Source organism: Purpureocillium takamizusanense, chromosome 10 (genome assembly GCF_022605165.1).
Source record: "Purpureocillium takamizusanense chromosome 10, complete sequence".
NCBI classification, from domain to species: domain Eukaryota; kingdom Fungi; phylum Ascomycota; class Sordariomycetes; order Hypocreales; family Ophiocordycipitaceae; genus Purpureocillium; species Purpureocillium takamizusanense.
In genome coordinates, this window is record NC_063077.1 from 1111715 (window position 1) to 1128190 (window position 16476).

Genomic DNA, 16476 nt, shown 5'->3' on the forward strand with positions numbered 1-16476 from the left:
GTCCTCAGAGCCTTTTGTAGTGGACGGGACGGGTAGGTGGCGCCTGGGAAAATGGATTGGTCCGGGCACCAAGGGCACCAGCCACACCGGCGGGGCCGTCTGTCGCTGCCCTGCCAGCTGCGTCAAAGCGACCACATTTCCTGAAGTGAGCGCGGGCTCACCAGCCTCATTTGTCTGTCGCACACCTGGAAGCTTCAGCTCCAACCACAACCTCCATCTGTCATCCTCCCTCGCCGCCGTCTGCGAACCCTCCCTCTCCCCAGCGCTCTGCCGCCGCCGCAACCACGATACACCGGCCGACACAAATCGACCCTCTCGCATCGCGCCCCACCGTCACAAACGCGCAGACAGGCCTCCCTTTGCCCTCCATCGCCATGCAACGGGCGTCGTACGGGCAGTCGCCCCCGTTGCACCACCCCGTGCCGCAGCACGTTTCCACAGTACCCCAGCTGCGGTCGCCGCCGCCGCCGCCCGGCTCGGCGCAGTCGCATCAGCAGGGCTACGGCGGCACGCCCTACCAACAGCAGGGCGGGTCGGCGGGCAACGTGTTTGGCGCCTACGGGCAGTTCATGAACGACCCGACGGCGCAGGTGGCCGCGCAGTTTGGGCAGACGGCCTTTAAACATGGCCAAGAATACGTCGAGCAGAATGTGCGTGTTTCCGCTCTCCGGGCTGCTTGCCAGCTAGCTTTGGACGTGCTGGGGACGACGGAGAAGCCGAGTTTGTGCTAACAGATGCGCAGTTTGGCCGCTATGTCAACGTCTCGGCGCTAAAACACTACTTCAACGTCTCTAACTCGTACGTCGTCAACAAGCTCTTCCTGGTCATCTTCCCCTGGCGGCACAAGCCCTGGTCGCGCAAGCAGGCCGTCGGCGCGAATGGCCAGGAGGGCTGGTACCTGCCTCCGCGGGAGGACATCAACAGCCCCGACATGTACATTCCAGGTTCGTTGACTCTCAATGCTGTGGTGGAAGCAAGATTGATACTGACAACTCGCTTCAAAGTAATGGCCCTCGTCACATATATTCTTCTCTCGACCCTGATCGCGGGTCTGAGGGGCCAGTTCCAGCCGGAGCTGCTGGGGTACACGGCGACGACAGGGCTGGTGGTTGTCATCGTCGAGATAGTGGCGCTGAAGCTCGGGTGCTATCTGTTAAGCATCTCAAGCCAGTCGCAACTCTTTGATCTCATTGCGTACTCGGGTTACAAGTTTGTCGGCATCATTGTCACCATTGTCGTGGCTGAGCTGGTCAACGGTGGCAAGGGCACGGGCGGCTGGGTCGGCTGGGCGGTCTTCTTCTACACGTTCCTGGCCAATTCGCTCTTCCTGGTAGGTTCTCCACATACCCCTCCCTATGGAATATGCGCCTGACTGTTCCCAAAGATGCGCTCGCTCAAGTACGTCCTCCTCCCGGAATCAGCGGGCAACACCGGCGGCCCGATGCAGACCGACTCAAGGGCCAAGCGGAACCAGAGGACGCAGTTCCTCTTCTTCTACTCTTACATTGTGCAGCTATTCTTCATGTGGATTCTCACCAGGGCTTGAGCGGACATGGCGAATGGCGACGAACTGGAGGGGCGAGAGGCGTCCGATTGGAGGTCGCACGGGTGATGTTTCGGTGTCAGCATAGACTTTGAGCGGCAAAAGCCGCATGGCTGATTCACGTAAGCACCCAGACAGGAATTTACCTGTCTCATGATGATGGACGACCTGAAGAAGGGACGAGGGCAAGGCCTTGAGGACAAGAGCTGCTGCGCATCCGCCATCTGAGGGGTGGCTGAGCCGGGCGGGCGGGGACGTTTTCATCAGCGGGCGACGGAGTCATTAGCATATAGACAGGATGACGAAAAAAAGATGACAAGCACCCTGCTGAATGCACGAATCGAGCAAGATCACCCATCGGGGCGTCTCATCAAGGCACCGTGCGCAGCTTTCTGAGACGCAGCCACGAAGGCGGGCAACCCCTGACACGTTGACACTTTTGCCGTCTGGTGGTAGACGAGCCCACCACGTGACAGCTCAGCCCAGCCTAGCTTTCATACAAGTAAAGTACGTCGCCTCATCATCGAGCCAAAAGAGGCCGGGCGACACTGCGCAACGAACAAACTCTCACACGTTGCAGCTCCTCGATTGAAGAAGAGGGGAAGCTTCTTCACAGCGAGTTTTTTCTCTCGCTATTCTTTTTTTTATTTTCTTGGGCTATCCCCTACAAACGAGTTGCTGCCCCTTATTGACCGCGGCAAGAGGGAATAAAATAGGAGGCGATTCATTCAGCAATGGCACGCAGCCCAATCTTCAATGCGACGCTGCAGGCGGCCCTGCTAAGCGTCGTGTCCAACGTCCTGGCGCAGCTCATCACGGCCAACAAGAACAAGGTGAGAGCTTCCCCCTCCCTCACCACCCCAAACGAAAAACAAAACGCATGGAAAGAAGAACCAAAAAAAGGAAAAAAAATGGAGAGGGAAGCCGACTGCTGGGCTCTTTATGTGGATATGGAGAGCATGGTACTACTCTGGCGTTTCTACCAAGTACACGCAAGCCAAAAAAACAAATAGAAGGGGGAAAAAGAACACAGAATATACGAACCCCCCCCCCAAGTTGCTGCTTGCTGTATCTGGGATGATGTCGCGAGACGGAGGAGGGGGTTACTGGCTGGCTGGCTGGCTGACCGACTGACTTAATGGCTGACTTACTATTGTTGCAGACTGAGATGGCGATAGACTGGATCCCCGTGTTCCAGTTTCTGCTCTACAGCGTGATCAACACGCCGCCCAACTTTCTCTGGTACGTTTCTCATGATGGTGATATAATGGCAATAGAGGACTACCATGACCTCTGCCTGAGAGCCGGCTCCTGGGACCCGTGGAGGAGAATCGAAGAGAGAAGCCGTCTTGCTCACGCAGCAAGCATCGTACAGGCAGGAATTCCTCGAGTCCGTCTTCCCGTCGCACCCATCCCAACAAGGGGCCGGCGGTGCGAAGCCCAATAAGGCCACGCAGTCGAGCAAAGCCAATAACGATGAGTCCAAGAAGGAGGCACAGCAGCAGCAGCAGCACGACGCCGCCGCCGCTCCCCTCTCCCTGCGCAACACCCTCGCCAAGTTCCTCCTCGACAACACCCTCGGCGCCGCCGTAAACACCCTCCTCTTCAGCACCTTCACCCACGCCCTGCGCGCCGCCATGCACCCCGCCCCGCGCATCACCAGCCTCGTCGCCGCCGTCCACCACTGGACCCGCTCCGGCGCCATCGACTTCGCCGCCGTCGACGGGCAGGCCGTCTGGGCCGCCGCCCGCGCCGAGTTCTGGCCCATCGTCCTCGCCGGCGTCAGGTTCTGGCCCCTCGTCAGCATCGCAAACTTCACCGTCGTCAGGACCGTCGAGGGCCGCAACCTCGTCGGATGCCTCGCCGGCGTCGCCTGGGGCGTCTACATGAGCATGTTTGCCGCGCAGTGACTACGTGAATCGTCTTTCGCGCTTGGCATTCGGCGGAAGTGTTCTAACAGTGCTGGAATATATGGAAAATTTTCTTCACTGGTGGTCTTGTGAGTTGACTTTTGTGTTGGATGATGAGACGAATACACCTCCGCTGTGGACGGAGCTTGCGGCATTCGTTCTGCCCGCGGGTGACTGTGCAACAGTTGTCATCTTCGTTCTCCCCTCGACGGATAAAGGGAGATAAAAAGCGATTAGGCCCTTGCCGGAAGGGCGGGTTAGACTGGCGTTGGGGCATTAGACAGAACCATCAACACGATCGTCGACATGGCGCGTTTGGTACTCAAGGGTGACTGTACCAAAACGTATATCGAAACGACCATTTATCTGAACCGCTTCTCGACGCTGATTTTATACAAGTAGCTGTATACACAATACAAACATGGTCGACGCTGAAGCAATCTCGTCAGCACCCCTGCCAATGCTGTTAAACGCAACCAGACCTATGAGTGGCCCGTGGATATCAAGTACGTTGACCTGACTGTACAGAGCCCTTAAAACTGCGCAAAGACCCAACGGACGCCTGTCAAACCGACAAAGGTCTGTGTCGAATCAAGACCTCGTTGTCGCACTCGCTCTGCGACGCATAGCCCTCATCAGAGACATCACTGTGCGCGTCAGACGTTATTGTCGAGCAGACTGTCGGCGGTGGGACCGGCATGAACTCTGCGGCAGCTGGGTTGAGGTTTGATGATGCTGCCATGGAACTGTCCCGGGACCACCTGGGAGTCGCTGGGGGTATGGGTGACCGCCGCGACGAAGTGTAGCCTCCCGGGGCGGGGTCGAAGAATGCTGTGCCATCCACCTGCGGTAAATGCGATTGCGTCGACAACCATCCGTGTATGAGAGCGGCGTTGGAGGGCCAGATTCGACCCTGATGATCGCCTCCGACACTCCTCAGGAAGTTCTGGTGACGGACAATAGTCCTGGCACCCGACGAATCTGTGCCATGCGACTGGTGATTGACGGGTGGCTTGCGAACATGATAGGCAATAGGCTCAGACTCACCGCACGGGCGGCTGAACCAGTCCACCTCGGGACTCTGTGCAAGGATGCCGAAGATGTTGAAAAGCTCATCGGCAACGGTGTACCAGTGCACGAGCCAAGATCGCATCTGCCAGGCCGTGCTCTCTTCCGATGGTAGCCGCAGCACCTCGTTGGAGAAATTGTATATATTTGCGAGTACCCATCTCAGCTCCCTTGGTAGGGCCAATATGGATTGCGTCTCGCACGACCATGCCCTGGCCTCCTTGAAGACTTGATCGCCGTTTGGCTCGAGTGGCTGTAGCGAATCGAACAAGCCCATGGAGCGAATGTTCCTTGAGCAGGGCTGGTAGGCCAAGGCTCCCTGAAAGGTCCGATACTCGAGCAGGTAGGTATCGGCAAATCGCTTGTGGGGAATGAGCTGGGCACCGAGAGACCTATATGTCCAGTCCTGCTTGGGTATCTCGTTGAGGATGTTGCTGGATATGTCGCAAGGGGGCGTCGACAGGTCCAGATGCTCAGCCTGGTGGGGCTGTATTTGACCGATCTCGTTGAGGAGCCTTGTGGTGTCGATGACGACGTCGCGGAGAACCTGAGGCTCGTTGGATAAGACGGCGGCGACATCGTACTTCTGAAGCCAGGCAGCGTTGTGGGCCTTGTAGAAGTAGAGAAGGGCGCACTCGCCGCAGGGTGGCTGGGCCGATCCCGCGAAGAGAAAGATGGCGTGGAAGGCCAGATGGGCCGGGCAAAAATACTAAGTGAGACCGATATGGCTGGCTTCTTCGTGGACGACGGGGCTGCACTGGGATGCGTCATGAACCGCGAAGCAGCGGCCGCGGCAGACCCAGGAAGGGAGAGACATGGCGTACTCGGTCGGGTGCTGGGTGTTGCCAGCGAGAGGTGCTAATAAACAGTGACGAAGCTCATTAACGAAGTAAAACAATGAACGTGTGGGCTGCAAGAGACGAACGAATATGGCGTGATGAATGCTTGGGTGGAGAGAAGGAAGACGTGAAAGTTTTCAACGCGATGCGTTCAGCCCTTATTGAACTTGATGGAGGAGATCCGGATCGATGGGGAAGGTGCGCTGGGTCGTCGGTCGGGCGAGGCAGGTGCCGCGCCAGCTGGCAGTTGAGGCGACTGGAAGCAGGGACGGACACCTCAGCCCATGCGAAGCCAAGGCAATCAATCTCTACTGGGGAACGAGCTGACATGACACTTAGTCTTCTGCAACCTCCCTACACTGTCAACCGGGATCTTCCATGTACTTCGTACGTCTCCATGTAAGTCAACAGCGACGTGTATGACTTGCACTGCTCACTTACAGTGCGTCTGCTCGACGGCCGCCTCGGCTCGAAGCCCCGCTCCGCACGTTTACGGCCAACGCATCCTACCCAGCACACCTCCAGGCTCCGTGTCCTTGCCACGTTGCCGAGGCAGTGCAATCGCCATCGTTTTGAGCAAACGCTCTCAAGGCGCCTGCTTCCCTTCGTGGAAGTAGCAAGGACCGTTGTCGTCTGGCCGGCCGAGTGGTGGTGGGCGGTGTTTGCACTATGCCGCAGAATACCGAGACCGAGCCCAACAGAAGCCGGCCTCTCCAATAATAAATCCGCCTATGGCGGCGCCGGAATTACGCCGCGGCACGGCTCCTCTGACATTGAAGGCACTGCGGGGACCGGCAATCGGCCTGGGCGGGGGCACGAGAGGCCGCGGGTTCGGTGCCGTTCCTCAGCTATGTACGATTATAAAGCTGCCCTCCGCTTGTTCCGTCTCTCGACTAAATAACTCGACCTGCTTATATTGGCATGAATCGCCTCCTCCCTCGTTCCCCATTACAATTGCGATATCAGCGCCCGCTTCCTGCTTCGAGTGTTACCAACAGACTCTCACTCCTCCGTGACAAGAGGTGCAGCTCCCAACAAGTCAAAATGGCGGATCGTGTCCACAGAATCACCATGTTCAAGGCCCCCAAGCCCGAGGACCAACAGAAGCTGCTGGCCGAGTACAAGATTGTCAATGCCAAGGCGGAGCGGGTAAGTCTTTGCTCGACCTCACAGGCATAGCACACACAGCTCGCGCGGTTCGCTGGCATCGTTGACCCTGCATGGGCATCGCCAGACGCTGGAAGGCGGGGTTCCTGCCCACCGAGCGCAAGAAAGCTGACATTGATCTCTCTCGCAGAATGGCGCCCCGTACATTCTCTCGCTGACAGCCGGCGTCGCAGAGACGGACCCGCGGTCCAACGGCTTCACCGTCGTGGCAAAGACGGAATTCGCCAGCCTCGACGACATGAAGTTCTATGACAACGAGTGCAAGGCGCACCAGGCACTCAAGGCCGCCGCCAAAGACCTCACGATTGAGGGCATTCAGACGGTGTACTTTACGCCCGAGGTCGTGGCCGAGAAGCAATAGATGGTCAGATGTAAGAAGAGCAATGCTATAAATAACTAATTGATTTGGTCCCAAAATCGTGTTTCTTGGATCGTGGCTATCGCCCTGAAGTCTGGGGCGGCCTCGATGGGGAAATGTGTCGGGATGTGGTACAATGATGTCAAGCTTGCAGCAGAGTGACTACTCTGCCGTGAGCGGCCCCGCCCCTTGTGGTCGTCATATATCACCCACTGATAGACGGTCAACAACAGCCTTGTAGCCCTCAACCTCACGATCCAAAACGTGTTTCGCGTGGGAATCTCCTAGAAGCGACGCTACACCCATCGATACACGAAGCAAAGTCTCTGCGGCCAGTGGCTTTCTCGACGGTCAGGTCACAATGGCGAAACTAACGCCACTGTCTTCTCTCCGCGTATCCCGCCACTTGATCCCAGCGTGGGACATGATTCCAAACACAAGCATACAGAACCGGCCCCTTCTGATCTACCACGGCGTCTTCCCGGCCGCAACACCGCCCAGCGCGGTTGAGGCACACCTCGCCCGCGTGGGCGTCGTGGAAGCCCAGTGGCGCTCCACCATGTACGACACGACGCACTTCCACAGCAACACGCACGAGGTGCTGTGCGTGACGCGTGGCCGCGCGCGGCTCTGCTTCGGCGGCGAGGACAACCCGGGCCGAGTAGAGCCCGTCGTCGAGGGCGGCGACGTCGTCATCGTGCCGGCTGGCGTCGGGCACCGCCTGCTCGACGACATGGGGTCGTCGCAGGGCGGCGGCGGCGGCGGCGGCGGCGGCGGCTTCCAGATGGTGGGCAGCTACCCCGTCGGCGCGCCGGCATGGGACATGTGCTACGGACGGGAGGGCGAGAAGACGAGGCTCGAGGGTATCGGGAAGCTGGGCTGGCTGGAAAGAGACCCCATCTACGGTGACGAGGGACCCGTTTTGAGTGCGGAGACGTAGCAGCAGCAGCAGCAGCAGCAGGGGGATGCTGATGGAAGCTGCATTGGCTAATGGGGTCGGTGGCACAGCAGACGACGACGACGGCCACATGCATCTGTGTGGGCTCTTGCTGCTCCCTCCATCCTGCGCTCTGCAGGGGCAGGGGCGCGGCAGCACCAATGTGGGAGCAGATGCGGTGCGCGGAAGTGCGAGTTGCATTTCGCGTGCATCACCGCAGTGGACGTGTGTGGCCATTTGATGCGACGAGGAGCAAACGCCGAACCGAGGTGCGTATGACTTCTGCAAAGGGGAGGCCACACGATACGACGGCGGGAGGAGGCTCCTTTAACCCGCCTGAGCAGCGCTCTTCCGCCGCCGGACCACCAGAAGACGCAAGGCGAGGAGCAGGTTGAAGGGAGAAGGGCGCCCGTGAGAGGGACCTGACGCGGATCGATTGGGAGTTGAGTCAAGACAGCCCGCCAAGCAGCATCATATCATCAGGGCGTCATGCTGCCCGCTCGTGTAACCAACATTACTACGTCCTCGGCCTAGACGACGCAACTATCCGCTCGCACGTGCCTGGGTCTCCCTCCTCGACGTAAGCGAGAGGGCCATGTTGCACGTACTGACCGGCTCTGCATCGCTCTCGGTGCTCGCAGGCGCCATGTCTTCTCATGGGCGGATTGGGGATGAGGGCGGCGGACTCGACCTGCCTGCGGTGGAGGTGGCGCTGAGCCCTGGTCGGGTACCACATCAATGTGATGTTTTGGGAGTTGGCAGCAGTTGCGGTGTGCCCGAAACGAAGACATTGCGACGCCTGTACGTGCTGTACTTGGCACAATGGTCATAAGGTCATAAAAACCATGATATTTGTCAAACGGTCTCTAAATGTGTCTTTCAATTTGGTCAGAGTAGTTGAGTTGGTTTAAGAGCGTGTAAGTCGCAATCTTCATGTCAACGCGCTTTATTTGACATTGACCATGTATTATATCGACCCTGCCAATAACGCCTTGTTCGATAAATTGCGGACTAGGGTCTTCCTCAAGGTATATGACCAGCCCCGTTTCATGCAACTGCGGTGGCTGGTTTATCAACCTCTTCGGTGGCTCCTCAACAGACTCATCAATGAGAGCTTCTTCAGCGGCGCATGTGCTAACTCGAAAATAGGACGGCGATCTCAAATGGTATTGGCACCACAAGGCCCCTGCGATACTTGACTATGGAACGCTGGGCAAGGGCTGGTATACGGGGAAGGAAAGACTTGTCTCGAGGGCACGAGGTCGGTACGTCGCCCCTCAGAGATCTGTCCAAGGTGTGCGATACCTGGATATAATTGTCCTGATTATGGAGAGTTGCAGTGCTTGGTAGAGTGCCCCGAATGCTATTGGCGTCAAGGTGATAGTCACGCGTCTTGCACTGGAAGATACTAACACGTCGTGACGGAGGGCTGCCAGCTAACTGGAACTCAGCTCAACTGTTGGCTGGAATACATACATTGCTCCAACTCCTCCTCCAGCTGGGGGAATCACAGCAGTTCCCGAGATCAAAATCCGAGGATATCTCGACCATGGCATGCTAAAAGCCGAATGCGAGTGGTAAAGAGACTGGCTCTGCTCCTCGCTTTCCTCCTTTCACGTGTGCCCTATGCGAGATGCCACTGGGTAATCCACCTGTTTCTCGGCAGCCTTGTTCCGAGCATCAAATGACCCTTATAGCCGCATGCTTAATTTCAGGCTTAAGACCACAATCACATGTACTAAGGGCAGTTCAACACCCCTTCTCCCATGCGCCAAGTCCTGCCTGTTCATTCATTCCTCACGCTCGTCGTCACCGTGGACAAGCCAGGCGGCACGGAGCAAACCCCTGACGCATTAGCACGTCTGTGCGCGACGGTTCAACCAGTTGTACATTTCTGTACGCGAGTCGCTCGATCGCGGCGACGAAGAGTTCTGGTCCTTGGTAGAGGGTGACAGACGAACAGCGGCGACGCGGTTCTCCAACGGCGTCGGGTGCCGCTCGAGGGTAAAGAGCGACACGATGACCATGGCGGCGCACACGGCCATCATGACGTCGACCTCCTGCTCAAAGGCCGCCACGTAGACGCCCGTGACTCGCCTCCGCAAGTCCTCGGGCAGCCTCAAGCTGGAGAGGGGCGAGCGAAGCAGGTCCTTGACCTGGGCCCACGTCAGCACGCCGCCGCCCGACAGGTCGTGGTTGACGTGGGCGTTGAACATGACGGTGCAGATGGAGAGGCCGACGCAGCCGCCAAAGACGCGGGCCTGCGCGATGGCGCCCTGGGCCGAGGCGCGGACGCTCGGGTCCGCGGCCAGGACGCTGGTCATGATGGTGGCGGCCGAGAAGGACATGCCCACGCCGAGGCCGAAGATGGCCTGGTAGCCGTACTGCGCGGCCTGGCGGGAGTCGGACGTGGTGATGGTGGTCATGAGGCCCACGCCGAGCAGCTGGAGGCACGACGAGCCGAGGAGCGTGAAGCCCGTGTTATTGCGCTTGCTGGAGACGGCGCCGCCGACGAAGGACCCGAAGGCGCAGCCCACGAGGAGCGGGAGGACGTGGACGCCCGCCATGAGCACGTTGTCGCCGCCGGCGATCTGGAAGCGCTCGGGGATGACAATGGACAGGGCAATGTACGGGAAGCCGGTGAGGAGTGTGAGGCTGTAACGGATGTTAGTTCTGATGACAGAGAGAGCATCATGGTGATGCAGCTCACAAGAGTCCGGCAACATAGACCCGCAGGCCGATGAGGCGCATGGGGAAGATGGGCTCGATGTGCCCAATCTTCTTGGTCCCGAGAAACGTCTCCCACGCGACGAAGCACACGCAACACACGCCCGACAGCGTGAGCGAGACGATGACGGCGTCGCTGTCCCAGGCGTACGTCTCGGAGCCGGCCTGCTGGACGGCGAAGATGAGCAGGCTGGAGCTACAGAAGAGCGAGGCGCTGCCGAGGAAGTCGATGCGGGAGAAGCCCGCCCACGAGAATAAGCTCTCGGCATGCTCCGGCGGCCAGAAGTTGGCGATGACGACAAGCGTGACGAGGCCGCAGGGGAGGCTACGTGTGTGAGAGAGAGCATCAGGTCAGCTAATGGGCTTGGCCGTTGTTGCTGCGAGACATTCTGTCTGGCGCAGAGAGTTGGGGGGAGACGTTATCCGTACTTGATGTTGAAGATCCACTTCCAGTTTGAAAACTGCGTGATGACGCCGCCGAGGAGAGGGCCGAGGACAAAGGCGACGGCCAGGGTGGCTCCGATCGCAGCCCCGATCATGGCCGGTTTATCGACGGGACCGACTTCCATGAGCGCGATCTGCGTGAGGCTGTACATGCCGGACGCGCCGATGCCCTGGAACGCGCGACAGATGATGCTATATCACAGTCAGCTTCTCAGCATATCTGACTGGGCAGCGGCATATGAGCCGCCAGGTGTTGCGTACAGCGTGGTCATGTTCTTGGACAGCGCGCAGCCCAGCGAAAAGCTCATGAAGATGATCCACGACAGCATCAGCGTGTTGCGCCGGCCGTATATGTCGCTGAGCTTGGAGATGCACACGGCAAAGCCTACGGTAAAAGCCAACCATCATGAGCTCACATACGTCAGCAAGGAGCCGGCAGCTGGGGCGAGACGAACCCATGTAGGTCAAGAGGTAGGCCAGGACGATCCATGGCGCGTTGACAAAGTCGTCTAGCTCATGGGATATGGTGATGAGCGCCGTGGACACAATGGAAGTGTCGAGGCTGGAGAATAGCAAGCTGACCAAGAGTCTAAAGAGTCGCGTCAGCGTATATTTCTACAAACTACCAGCCGCTGCATAATTCGAGAGCACGCTGGGCGACGGGGAGGGTGGTGAGGGCATCGCACGCTATGAAGAGAATCGTTCGACGGACGCCGCGGAATCTCTCCTTGGCCGGCGTCGTCTTGTCCTCGGCCGCCTTGCCATTCTCACTGCCGGGGGCCTCCGAGGTGGCCACCTGGTCCAGCGACGAAGTGGAAAGATGCTCTTCCGCCATCGTTCACGCGGGGATCGTGCGTGTGGTTTTTGGGGGCGTCGTGATCAATGCTCGCAGAGCCAAGAAAGACGGCGAGAGGAACGGGCGGGCCCCCCTTCCCGCTGACGATGGCGATGAGAGAGAGAATGTGCAGGTTTCGGGGGGGAAGAGCTGACAGGGCGTGAACGTGACACCACCGTGCGCGTGTGATGGGGCCTGTGAATGTGCGCCCGTGTTTCTGGTCAGTACTCGGCGTTGAGGCGAGACTGTGCAGAGCACAGGGCAGCTATGCCCATGTCGCGAACGCGAGGGTGCCCGTCACGAAAAATGGTGAGGGTGAGTGAGGGTGAAGGCCGAAGTTCTGCGTTGCTTGTCTCTCCTCTCAAGACCACGGGCGATCCCTTAACTCGCGCCGCGTCAGCATATGCTTCAATGTTCTCGCCGGATACGAGGGGAGGAGGGAAACATACAACGATGACGCCGAGCTGAGCTTGCAGACGATCGACAAGGCGTGACAAAACAGGCTGGCTGGCTCGGTCACAAGTCAGACTCTGAGGGGCGTCGTCGGGCCAGCAACTGCTGAGACGGGGTGGCTAGGATTCGGCCACATATGTGATGGATCTTCTGGCTGTGAAGGAAAGAAGAAGAAGAAACTCAAGGGGTTCGGGAGGCAAGGTGACTGTGTCTTCGAGGAGGGAGGGGGGGCATGCACGTCCGACGTTGACATGCAGAAGAGAGGCTACTGAAACGGTCCCTCGGGTCTGTGTCTAGTTTCACGGGCCGACACGAGACCTTGCTCGACCACGAACGTTATGTATACAGGAGGAGGGGGAGGATAAGGAGGGGGGAAGGGTTCCCTATCCGACTTTCCACCGCCTGGTGGGTTTCCCTGCGGTGCGATAGTCTGCACGGCACCGTTGAGCAATGATGGGTGTCACAGCAACGATTGAAGTCGCTGTGCTCCCCCCTCCCTCTTCAGGCCCCCAACTAGAGCCGAGTCAAGGTGAGGCCTGCTAACATGGGAGATCAAATGGGCGTTGCCCGCCCCCTCCCCCCTCATCCCTGCTGTGAGATGGTCACCGACACCGACACCAGACGAGGGGAGGTGGACACAGATTTTAGGCGAGCGGCCGCGTCAGATGGGACGAACCGATGCAAGTCCCTGAAGCGAAACGGGCCGTCATTGGAGAGAAAGGGATCTGGTGGCTGGCCCAGGTACTGTTACTGTACTTACACACTACGTATTAGGTAGCCAGCTGGCCTGAGACTTGACGGTGAGCTTGAGAAGATACTACTAGTAAGTACTCGACATGGATTACCTACAAGTTTCCTGTGTTGTACGCGGCGTCGAACTGTGCTCTGTACCAGAGCTCTGGTTCTTGGGCCGCTGCATGCGCCGAGCCCTCGTTCGACGAAGCCGCAGTATCCGGCCGCGAGGTGCAAGGGAAGATTACCCTCAGTGGTCCGTGCTGGGTTTCAATGACAAGCCACCTATGCAGTACTAGTATACATACTTCGTCTCGAGGCGGCTGAGCCCTGCGTGTCTATCAAGTAACGTTAGTAACTATGGCGCGGGTTCCTATCTCCGGCCGCCTTCCCGCCAACAAGGGCGGGCTTCCCGTCTGCAGCGCTCCCTCGGCACGTACTGTATGTACGCAATTCCTGCATGGCGATATGGAGACGCCTACAGGCCAAAGTCTGGGGGCGGAGGTAACCTTCATGGATGCTGCATCTGGACGTTCTGGCCTCAACCTCAGGCTTTGTAAGTTGGTATTTGATGCAGGCAGTCTTGACGGAGAGCGAGGCCCGCCGCGACATCATACCGATCCTTTTTGTTCAAGCCGGGCATCGATCTCGGGATTGTTGTGGCCCAATGGTGCTACCTCAGTACGATCCTTGCTGTCTTTTTTTTTTATTCGTCTCATGTTGATAGCCCTTGGCTGAAGGAAGGGACAACAAGAAGAAGGGCGGCGTTGCCCTCCCCTTTCCCCAGCTTGGATGCTGCCTGGGGCTGGCTGTTCGATAAAGCACGAGCGAGCAAAGGTTTTTGCCTTGTTGGTTGCACACGATGGCGCATGCCTTTCCGTACGCGCCCACTTTTGGAGTTTCACAAAGGACGCACCGACCGCTACGATCCCGTTGCACGGCAGCGCGGGCGTGAGAAACAGGGCGCCAAAAAGTGAGAAGCACAGGGGGATTCATGTTGTCGGGCGCGGCGCGCGCGGGCGTGAGTCGGGCCAAGTGTCACCCCAACCTCGTCTGAACCGAACCCGTCCGCGTGCCGCCCCTCCCCATTGATGTCGTGTCAGGAGCGGGTTGCGTTGCCAGTCGTCTGGCACGAAGCAGATAGTATGGGGGAAGAGAGAGAAAGGAGAGCCCCTTTTTCTTTGATGGACAGTGGACATGAAATTTGCAACAAAGTGGGACGAGGGCCGCCCGTCCTTTCAGGCAATATAGAGCGCGCCTCAAGAGCCGATGGCCCTCAAATCCATGTACTCACTCACTCTATCGATCGCCCGGTAGGGTATGACGTTGTAAGTGCCTAGATACATGTAGCTATCGACAACAATGCATGGGATCGACATGGTCGGGCCGACGCCCGCAGACCAGACACCAACTACTGCAAGATAGTCTCGTGGCAGCTGAGACAGCAAGACACCGACATGCGTCCAGACCTAGTAGCCGCCTGCACCTCGCCCCTGCTGTTTGCACGGGAAGGTGACACGCATGGGGAACTAGAGGCGGATCCAGAACGACGCGTTTCCCCTCCAAGCCCCCTTTCAGGTGCCGTGTAACTACGAGCGGGTGACTGGATTGTCTGGTGCCTGCCCGCGGAAGCAGCTTGAGCGCATGGGGCTCCGGGCGAGAAGGGTACGTGGAGGGATGGACTCGCATGCAGTTGCTGACGGACGGACGATTCTCAGAAACTAACCTTGGAAATAGACGCCTCGTGTTGAGGCCAGACGACTCCTGCGCAGTATCCCAGGGGGCAGAGGGCATCGACCTAAAAACCATCAGGATAAGGGTCTCGGATTACGCCATGGGCCCACCATGTGACAGCAGAGCAATATACTACTGCGAAACTATTCTGTAGTCTGTTTAGTACTGTAACTGTCATCAGTCTGGTCCGCGGCCGGAGACGGTCCTATGCGCGGGCCGTGCACGGGGCTGAATGAGGCTCACGTTGGGCCTGCCGCAGTAGCGGACTGGTAGACGCATGCCGTTTCGGGGAGTAGCAGGTATTGTACAGTACTCACGCTCTGGTGCTTCAACTTCATGTTCCCAGTATCCGCATGCGGCATGCATGTACGAAGTATGTATGGATGCCACGCAGGCTGGGCGGGAGGGGAGGCCCGCAGACATGGAAGTAACATGCTGACATGCACCCATCCATCCAGCTGCGGAACGCGAACCGGACAGCCACTCATGGGCCGGCGTGTTGGAGACTTGTCCAACGTTGTGGTACATTTCATGTTCTCAGTTTGTGCACGCCATCCTCTCCATGTACCAGACCCCAGCTCGTTGCCATGTGCTGTATCGTGTATCCCCTGTCTGCTGGACTTATGAGCGGTTCCCTCTGCCTCAAGTAGGTATTATTACGGTTCGTCGCCGCAGTTTTCGATGTTACAGATCAGACGTCATTGTCTTGCAGAGCCTCGTTGACGGGGCCACTCAACTGTCTTTCTGTTCTCAGAGAAACCACATCAGCAACGTACATACAGGGGAAAACATGTCTTGAAAGGGCAAAGACAATGCCTGGGCGGCGTAGAGCCCAGACGAGTTTCAGACGGTTCATTCGGGCAACGTCCTTTGCCATCCGGCTCCTGAGCTGCTGTCATACCCACTCCCAGTCCGACTCCCATGTCGCCCATTCCCGTGGCCTATGGCGGGCGGCAATCTCGCCGCGCAACCCATTTTAGGAAGCAAGTCTCGGGAACTCTACCAGCTGAGGTCGCATCATCTCGCTGGTGTTTGGTTCGGCGGTCCCTCCCCCCCTCCCCGTCATGCCTGACGAACGGCTGCAACAAAGCTGGCTTGGCCAGATGAGGCCCTCATCCGCGCCCGCCAAGAGCGCCCAACGGCCCGCAACTAGGTCGTTGTCATACCATACAATACGGAGTACAGCCACTAACCACTATTGCACAGCGCTACTGTATCGCCTTTGAGTTGTGTGTGGTCTTTTGGTCTCGACAACGCGTTCATCGGATAGTTGCACTTGTTGATCTCTAGCTCACATTGATATTGCCACCAACCAACTGTGTAACTAACTGCCCATGTCTGGTACGTGTCGCTATTTGATGCATGTACTGTGTACGCACCAAGTTGATGAGACTGGATGAACCTATAGCAAGCGACGGGCACTTACCGCAAGTGCGACTTGAGCTCTTGCTACTGTAGGCTTTCGATCCCAAAAACTTCTGACAAATCGTAGATCTGGGACGAGGGATCCGTTTCTGCTTGTATTGAAGGACTTGTTCGAATGTCTCATCCAGTCCGGGTAAAGTCTACATGTAGCTAGCCTCGTGCTGAGAAACGCAACATAGTCCCCCCCTTATACCATGCGGCAACGACGCCCAACTCACAAGATGCCCAGTTCCTCTGTACCATGGTTCCCGAAGCCGAAGCCGCGTGCCGGGTCAGCTTGCGTCGAACGGCCGTGCTGACCACC

General features: G+C 58.1%; 6 protein-coding genes across 7 annotated transcripts; 4 read left to right on the plus strand and 2 right to left on the minus strand.

Annotated features, from left to right (window-relative positions):
- The first annotated feature begins 135 nt into the window (after positions 1 to 135).
- Positions 136 to 1860, plus strand: hrf1 (Protein transport protein yif1). Its single transcript, XM_047991548.1, has 4 exons — positions 136 to 650; positions 743 to 944; positions 1005 to 1330; positions 1385 to 1860. The coding sequence occupies exons 1-4, from the start codon at positions 375 to 377 to the stop codon at positions 1544 to 1546; spliced, it is 966 nt and encodes a 321-aa protein (XP_047847560.1). The 5' UTR covers positions 136 to 374; the 3' UTR covers positions 1547 to 1860.
- Positions 1861 to 2084: 224 nt separating this feature from the next.
- On the plus strand, positions 2085 to 3813 carry JDV02_009857 (uncharacterized protein). 2 transcript variants are annotated; one of them, XM_047991549.1, is made up of 3 exons: positions 2085 to 2376; positions 2706 to 2785; positions 2919 to 3813. In XM_047991549.1, the coding sequence occupies exons 1-3, from the start codon at positions 2278 to 2280 to the stop codon at positions 3451 to 3453; spliced, it is 714 nt and encodes a 237-aa protein (XP_047847561.1). In that variant the 5' UTR covers positions 2085 to 2277; the 3' UTR covers positions 3454 to 3813. The 2 variants fall into 2 exon arrangements, with proteins under 2 accessions (XP_047847561.1, XP_047847562.1); XM_047991550.1 differs by having other exon boundaries at positions 2085 to 2785.
- Positions 3814 to 4018: 205 nt separating this feature from the next.
- Positions 4019 to 4798, minus strand: JDV02_009858 (uncharacterized protein; the record flags this gene model as incomplete). Its single annotated transcript, XM_047991551.1, has 1 exon — positions 4019 to 4798. One exon carries the CDS (start codon positions 4796 to 4798, stop codon positions 4019 to 4021), a length of 780 nt encoding a protein of 259 aa, XP_047847563.1.
- Positions 4799 to 6117: 1319 nt separating this feature from the next.
- JDV02_009859 (uncharacterized protein) lies at positions 6118 to 6964 on the plus strand. Its single transcript, XM_047991552.1, has 2 exons — positions 6118 to 6509; positions 6658 to 6964. The coding sequence occupies exons 1-2, from the start codon at positions 6282 to 6284 to the stop codon at positions 6886 to 6888; spliced, it is 459 nt and encodes a 152-aa protein (XP_047847564.1). The 5' UTR covers positions 6118 to 6281; the 3' UTR covers positions 6889 to 6964.
- A 51-nt stretch (positions 6965 to 7015) lies between these two features.
- On the plus strand, positions 7016 to 8716 carry JDV02_009860 (uncharacterized protein). The gene has a single exon (XM_047991553.1). The coding sequence runs from the start codon at positions 7247 to 7249 to the stop codon at positions 7823 to 7825; it is 579 nt and encodes a 192-aa protein (XP_047847565.1). The 5' UTR covers positions 7016 to 7246; the 3' UTR covers positions 7826 to 8716.
- A 959-nt stretch (positions 8717 to 9675) lies between these two features.
- JDV02_009861 (uncharacterized protein) lies at positions 9676 to 11828 on the minus strand (the record flags this gene model as incomplete). Its single annotated transcript, XM_047991554.1, has 6 exons — positions 9676 to 10477; positions 10533 to 10874; positions 10979 to 11185; positions 11255 to 11378; positions 11449 to 11582; positions 11680 to 11828. 6 exons carry the CDS (start codon positions 11826 to 11828, stop codon positions 9676 to 9678), a joined length of 1758 nt encoding a protein of 585 aa, XP_047847566.1.
- Positions 11829 to 16476: the final 4648 nt, after the last annotated feature.